The 8,223-nt window shown below is 42.3% G+C and overlaps 1 protein-coding gene across 1 annotated transcript in view; it reads right to left on the bottom strand.

Annotated features, from left to right (window-relative positions):
• Positions 1-1,161: 1,161 nt before the first annotated feature.
• Positions 1,162-8,223, bottom strand: part of LOC139747160 (carboxypeptidase E-like) — a 36,189-nt gene continuing 29,127 nt past the window's right edge. Inside the window, exon 11 of the mRNA XM_071659112.1 lies at positions 1,162-5,358. Coding sequence (XP_071515213.1) covers positions 5,245-5,358 — 114 coding nt within the window. The 3' untranslated portion in view covers positions 1,162-5,244. The remainder of the gene's footprint in view (positions 5,359-8,223) is intronic.

Raw genomic sequence — 8,223 nt, 5'->3', positions numbered from 1 at the left:
CCTCTGTGCCAAATATGGCACTCCGAGCACCACATGGACAGCATTGTACCAAATATGACACAGCGCACACATCTAATTTTTGCTATACAGCCAGGCTATGAACCCTCTTAAGCTCGTTACACATTGACTGCTTTGTGCCAATAATGGCACATGGACAATCTTGTGCCAATAACGGCACACTGAGCACACACCTGTGTTAGCAATCCAGACCATGAGCCCTCTAAAACTAGTTGCAAATTGAGGTTTGTGCCAATAATGGCACTCAAAGCACCACATGGACAGCTTCGTGCCAATGATGGCACACTGAGCACAAACATAACCTGTGCTATACATCCAGGCCATCATGAGCCCTCTAACCCTACAGTTGTAAGCTTTGTGCCAAAAATGGCACACCGAGCACGGACAGCTTTGTGCCAATAAAGGCACATTGAGCACAAAACCTGTGCTATTTATCCAGGCTATCATGAGCCCTCTAAAACTAGTTGAAAACTGGCCAGTTTGTGCCAAAAATAGCACTCCGAGCACATGGACAGCGTTGTCCCAAAAATGACACATTGAGCACACACCTTTGCTATACATCCATGCTGCGAGCCTCTAAAAGTAGTTGCAAATTGACGTTTGTGCCAATAATGGCACTCCGAGCACATGGACAGCTTTGTGCCAATAATGGCAAACTGAGCACAAACCTGTGGTATACATCCAGGCCATCATAAGCCCTCTAAAACTACAGTTGCAAACTGACCACTTTGTGCCAAAAATGGAACTCAGAGCACCACATGGGCAGCTCTGTGCCAATAGTAGAACTCTGAGCACTTGCCCTGGAAACTTTTGATGAATGTAAAACCAAACTGAGCAGTGTGCAACAAGCTTGCATTGAGGAATACCTATCCCAATGCTGATGTACAACTGTGCAAGTGTATACTGTTGTACAGAAGAGGGTGCAGAAAAGATACACAACTGAAAAGATAGCTAATTGCAGCTTCACCTAACGCTAAGGAATTTTCTAAATACAGTGATGCCAGGTTAAAAGGAGGAAATTTCTTGGTCTACAGATGATTTCAGCTGCTTCCCAGTTGACTCGTTGCTTCCGTGGTGAAAGGTAAATTTTTCCACATATACTTACCATCATTTTTTTTTTACCATACACAATAAAGAGACACATCAGTTATAATTTTATATTTTCAAATACATTGATATACATATAATCCAGTACAAGTTTAGTTCTAATATCTTACATATATATATTCAACTCCACCCCATACATATCTGTTACATGAAATTACAAAGAAAATTATGAATTTCAAAGCTTAGTTCTACCGATTTTAGAGATGTAAATAAAACCTCGTTTTGTGTATTATTTACAAAGTGCGAAGCAAAACCGAATGTCATTAGCTGCATTCACTTCCTTAGAAGGGGAGAAATTAAATATCCCTACCGAAAGCTGTTTCTCAGGTATGGTATATTACAATCAATTTAATACCATTTTCTATGTCAATTTTATACTAATGTTAACCTGTTAAGTTGGTTCGCATTGCCTACTCTATCTGCTTCCTTTAGTTTTTTTACGTCAAGCTTTCAGTTCTTAGATGACTAGCTTCAATTCTGGAGCGTTAAACTGGATTTTTTTTTTTTTCCAGTCAGCATCGTCAGTTCAATATTAGGTAGTCTTCGCACAAACATCGTCGTTATCAAGCATTAAAGTGCTCAGGTGGTGATTAGGGGGAATTTAAACTAACGATTCCTTACCATATTCCCTGAACGGATTAAATTAAGTACATGACTTTGTATAGCAGCTCAAACTGGTATCTTTAACAGGGCTTCTACAAATTACGTTACCTATATTTATGAACCCAATGTTTCATCTTATCATTGCGACTAGATACCAAATTACAACTTCCGACTATTATACACAACTAAGATGAGTGTGATATGTAGAAACTCAGAGATACTCAATGAGAAATTATTCATTCCGAGAATGTTCCGTTCTCGGTAAACTCGCCGAGTCTGATGGAGCATTCGCACCTGTCCAACAAACAATTTTGCCACAAAAATATTTGTTAATGGAACCTATTTACAGCTTGCTACCTGCTCATACCGACCAACATTTATCTTGAGGGTGATTATCATTAATCTAACTGTAAAGCTAGGTATAGACCTATCCGATCAGTCTCCGATATAAGAAAGTCCTAAACATACATAACGCCACCTCTAGAGAGGCCAAGCCATGATGGTTTCCCTTCCACGGTCACCTAGAGGCCTAAGTTAACTGTCGTCACAGTGTCACCCATGCTGTGGCCATCTCTAAATAAAACGCCGCGACTGGACTCGCAGGATTTGAACCCGGGCGAGCAGCCAGAACGAGCTATTCACGATCATCAACGCAAACCGCTACACTCGGCTTTTCTCAACATCTTTATCGCAAATGAAGTATCACTGGGGGTACATCTGTCGAACAACACTGTCGTAAACTGCCAGTGTGACACAGCGACATGTGGACACCTTTCTCTTCCCAGCTGGAGATGGTGTCATCTGATCATTCCTGCGGGAGCTCCTCTTCCCCATTGGCCAGGATTAGCTTGATTGAGTTGATGTTATTGAGGAGAGTAACATCATGCATGTCTTGTGTCTGCAACACTAAATTATTATTTAATAAATGCATGACAAATATTCAAAGGTGCAACATTCACATAACAACATATTCCATAATCATTCCATAATCATTCTCATTTAACAATGACAAAATAAAAATATACTTTCCGTTGGACATGTATGAACGCTTAAAAAAAAAAATAAATATAACCCACACCGATCATGGCTGGAAAAAGAGATATGTCTGATATGCTTAACATACGTGAATCCGGCCTATGGCAACATGAACTAGCCAAGGACATGGTTGACAGTGAGATTCCACGCGCCACACTGTACTGTCTTAGAGTATGTTCACGCCGTTTGGTTAACTTCTACAGACGCGCATTATTCTTATGACAGCGTTTCTTGCCTTCTGTTACAGGAAGTGCTGAAAAGTGGGGAAAAACACGTGCTAAGATATATATTTTGCCATGTTAAACCTAACTTCTTCCGCTTTCTCATAGACTACAAGGTTGGAGTTTTCTAATATGCACTAATACCTTCAGTAATAATTACATTCAATTTCTATGAATTAGGGGGACCTAGATTATTTGTAGGGTCACTAAGACATACTTCTGTCAGGTGATTACTACAGCTGGCAGAAAGGTACACAAATTTAAATGGATGAAGTAGTAAACCTGAGGAGAAACTGCAGATATGAGTCGACTTTCACTAAGATCTCCTGAGTTGTGTGGTTCTCATGTCGTCATAACCGCTCAAAAATTCACTACGTGAATGTTGGGTTCATAGTCTGCAGCACCTCCCAGAACAATATCAATATATGTATTAGGGTCAGAGTTAGGAGAGGATTATCAACGAGCTAGAATGAAGTATATTTAGTAGTGTTTCAGACTCGTCGGCTTTGTGGGTCAAAGATTATACGGTATAAGGATGACTGAGCAGTGGATCCTGCAAATGAAATGACGCTCACGTTTCTACCATTACAGACTGGCAGTAATGTGTGAAACACCTGGGGATTTTACGGGCTGCTAGGCGACGACTTTCCTAACTTTGTCTTCATTACTTTTTTTCATATTTACGCATACTTCAACTTTTTACATTATCTAGTAAAACAGCTGTCACAGCATCATGACCATATTATTCGTACAGTATACAAGTTTCCAAAATTCCTTGCAAATCCCGTACAAAGTTAGGTTCTTTTGGCAATGCATTAACGTAATAACGGACCACAAATATGATTTTACACACGCATCAATTTTTCATGCTGTCGACGTTAATGTTTGTGGTGTATCTCAACTTTCCTTCAAATTATATACTTATAACGGGCTGCTAACGCACTATGACCCTTTAGATGCATACGGTTAAGTGTCAACTACAATTTTTTCTTACGGTTTCAAGTTTTTAAATTGCATTTACTGATTCATTTACCTTTTTGTGAGTGAAAGAACCCGGTAGCGCTGCTTTATATTCACTCAGTGTGGGGCTAATGCATGCAAATCCTGCTTACATACCTCCTGTTACCAGAAACAATGTAGTCTGTCAGGTTTCAGAACATTGACACGGTTGCCGCAAGAGGGATGGTATGCCGTATAATGAAGTCTTTGTCTCGTACATTTGAATAATTTGTATTATGAATGTCAAGAAATTAGTCGAAACCTTGCTCCTCTTAACAACGCTGTCATACTATATACAGGAGTAGGGCATTTCATTTCTTACATTGACATGCAAAGGCTACATACTGACAAAGCAGTTAACACTAAATTTTTTGAATGTCTTGAATTTTATCCCATTTATTTCCTGCAACACTGCGTTATACGTTCGGTATCTAAACCAAGGCTGGCCGAAACATACAATGATCGTGTAGTTGTGGTATATAATAAATACGCGACACGTTCTGATGGTTTAGGGTCATAAAATGTTGAATTTATCTGCATGGAAAAAATTCCAAAAGACCATTAACCTGATCATTATATAACTATTACCTGAGATATAAAAATTAAAAAGAAAATACAGACTCATATTTGGAGTATATTCTTTATCATGTTAAATCTAAGAGGTGTTACTAATTTAATGCGATACAAGTTTCAACCGTGACGCCTCCCGCAAAACGACTTTCTAAATATCTTTACTGTTCAACTCGCGAATTAATAGCAGGAGCCCTGTATCATGTGGCACAAACCGCAAGTCTGACGTTATCAGTATTTATACTCGGCCATTCACGAGTTTGCCGTCAGCAGCCGTACACGCGCTGGCAGAGTTCCCACTTATGCTGTTGTAAATGCTCCACATATCACCAGGTTGCCAGATCTTTATCAGCTCATTTTCACGAGTCAATTTAATCGCCTCCTGCTGCTCAAAAAAAAGAAAATATTTCCACTAATACTCGAAGCTTATAACAATATCATTTTAAATTTAGTGTACTGATGGCCTCCACTTCTAATGAAGAATACCAAGCAATGTAGCCTAGCTTACTTTACGAACAATTGCACCGCAAGTGTTTACTGGTAATCTTCTTGGCTCTTGCAACACTGTTAATAGTTTCAGATACCAGGATGAGACTCAGCAGGTGGGGTTGGGCTGACAGCAAGCAGACCGTGTACACTGGAGAGGGCGGCATGCAGGAGGGCAGTAGGCAGGTGGGTTTGCACGAGCGTCTTAGTATCGTATGCGGCCCAGCCGTCGGAGGCGTTCTAGCAGGTCCTCCTCCTCCAGCGGCAACTCCTCCTCCCGTGGATACGTGTCGTACACCTCCCCGCCACCTTCACTATCCTGAAATAAACCAAACACCTGTAAAATGCCGTACAGTATCTTGGTAGGTAAACAAAAAATAAATTGTACTCTAGGGTCAGTATCCTGAAGCACACACAAACACACGGATACCTGTTTTTAGTGTAAGGTATATGTACCACAGAGTTGCATTTGTATTGTACGTTGTCGAGGTGTGGAGTATGGAGGCGCGTGTGTGTGTGTGTGTGTGTGTGTAAACACATACAGAAAGTAAAGACATGATAGATATAAACAAGATTAATAGACGAGAGTAAAACTCTCCCATAACACACAAAAAGTAATATCACACACACACACACGTGCCTCCATACTCCACACCTCGACAACGTATAATAAAAATGCAACTCTGTGGTACATATACCTTATACTAAAAACACTGCTCTACAAAACCCTAGGAATAAGCAAATATCTGCAACATAAATAATCTTTTAGCCATCTGAACTTACTAGCACGTTAATTTACGGTATAAATTTCTCTAATAATGTTGATCTTATATGAAGTTACAGAGAAAACATAAAAAAAAAGGACGCCAACAGATTTCCCGAGTTTTCCGGATGGCTTCCTTGCCTCCCAAGCGTTCCCAACATAATTTGCGACACCCACTCCTTAACACAAGGGGAAAATGGCATACATGCGGTCTTAATAGCCAGATCAAAGTTGCTTTATAACGAAGTACAAAATAAATATAGCTATTAAGAATTTATAAATACTATAATCAAATAATATAATACTCATTGTGTGAGGGATAATGGCCCTGGGTGTTCAACTCCCCACACCATCTCTAAATGTTCACATCTGGCCAGCCACCATTTATACTATATATATATATATATATATATATATATATATATATATATATATATATATATATATATAAGCATGTGAATTTAGATGTACATACAGTACTCGCATAACATAACTGGCTAATGCTCTCGTGGGCACAAGTACCTGTGGATGAGTAAGCCTACATGACAGAAGGCGTGGAGGGTCCCAGATCTGTTGACACTGGTTTGGGCCGCCAAGACCACACACGCCCTCTAACAATACCACCACCCCAGCCAACTATTAACATCATCCACGCCTTTTACCAGCATCTCCCACGCCCTCACTAACACCACCACCTACGTCCTTACTACCACCATCACCCACGCCCTTACTGACGGTAAGACGGGCTAGCAAGAGTCCTGCTCTCGGGAGGAACACCCAGGCAGGACCCCCACGATGGTTGTGGGACACCCGCCTCATCTAAGGCCTTCGTAGAGGCCACCAGGGAAGACCCTGTCTAACTGGAGGGGGGGGGGGGTGGAGGGGTTATCTCGCTACCTACAGCGACGACCTCACTACCTTCTTGCGACCACCAGCGCTGGTAGAGACCACCCCCGACGGCCACCCACAACCGCGGCCCACCTCACCTCCAAGACCACCAGGACACCGACAAGACCACCCAATACAGGCCACCGGGGGCGCCAAATGGGGAGACCACCCAGTACGACCAGGGTGCTCACGGACCACCCAGTCCCGGCTTCCGGGGCGACACAGGACCACCCAGAATGACCACCAGAGACCACCGTGAAGGCCCCCCACGTGCTGCCTGGCACCACCACGCTGGTGGCTGTTAAGCTGGGAGGTTGGGGCGGGAGCTGGGGTGGTGGGCGGGGAATCTGGTGACAGGAGGAGGACGGGGTGGGAGGGGCGGTGACGCAGGCAGGTTCCGAGGGGAACATTGCCAGGGGTCGGCCGCCGGGCTATTCTCCGCCTCCCAACCACCTGCACCACTGGCTACCACATGTCCACACACCTGTATCACCTACCATCCCACCTTTACCATTTCCAAACAACCACCCGTTTCTCCACCCACCTATACCACCAGCAATAGCATTAATGAGATGGTCTCGATTAGGGCTTCAGTTGCCCATGCCGTCTCGGGTAACATAAAAAAAAAAAAGGCTTGTCACTAGCAGCCACCTGCCCACCCACCTATACCACTGAAAACCACCTGCACATCCACCAGTACCACTAGATATAAATGTCAAAAATTACAATCGGGGAAAATACCTTGTATATCACTTCAATACCTGAGGTCTGATAGCAAGAAAATACTATGCAGCGATTCTCTCTCTCATTCTCTCTCTCTCTCTCTCTCTCACACACACGTACACGTCACACAGATTCCCGTGTCTTATTTCCATTCGCTGTGACTCATCCTCATATCTTTACATTTACTTGGGTTGAATTTCATCAGTCACCAACTCTGGTCTGAGGTCCCCCTTGTGCGTCGATGCAATCCTCGTCACTTTCTACTTCCCTTCCTGACCTTGGCATTATCCGCAGACATTCAGTCATTAATCTATATCAAGAAGAGCGGTGGTCATAGGAATTAGCCCTGCGGAACTCCACCAGTGACCACCAACCCATTCTCGAGAAGGCTCCACTGACATGCGTCCTTTTATTTCCATCCATAAAGGTAATTTTCTGTACAGCGAGGGCGTTTTCTTTATAAATCCAGCTTATATATCACTCATGTGTGATACTGTTCCACACAAGAAGTTGGTAAAGAAAGTGGAACTTCTGCGATAGACACAAAAATTACCTGTGAAAGGAATTAAACGACGCATGTCATTGGAACCTTCTCCAAATGGGTTGAAATCACTGTTTTCCTTGATCTCTGTAAATGAAATGCCTGAAGGGTAGAACATATGCCTGAAAATGTTGGCAGATGCTGCTAAGATCATGAGGGCAATAAAGAGTGATGAATATATTGCATCAACTTACAAGGGGACCTAGACAAACTCCAAAGTTAGTCTGATATATGTTTGATGAAATTCAACTCCAGTAAATGTAATGAGA

Source organism: Panulirus ornatus, chromosome 67 (assembly GCF_036320965.1).
Source record: "Panulirus ornatus isolate Po-2019 chromosome 67, ASM3632096v1, whole genome shotgun sequence".
Classification (NCBI taxonomy): domain Eukaryota; kingdom Metazoa; phylum Arthropoda; class Malacostraca; order Decapoda; family Palinuridae; genus Panulirus; species Panulirus ornatus.
Note: the sequence above shows the minus strand (reverse complement) of the source record. Positions and strands in the feature narration are given on the sequence as shown.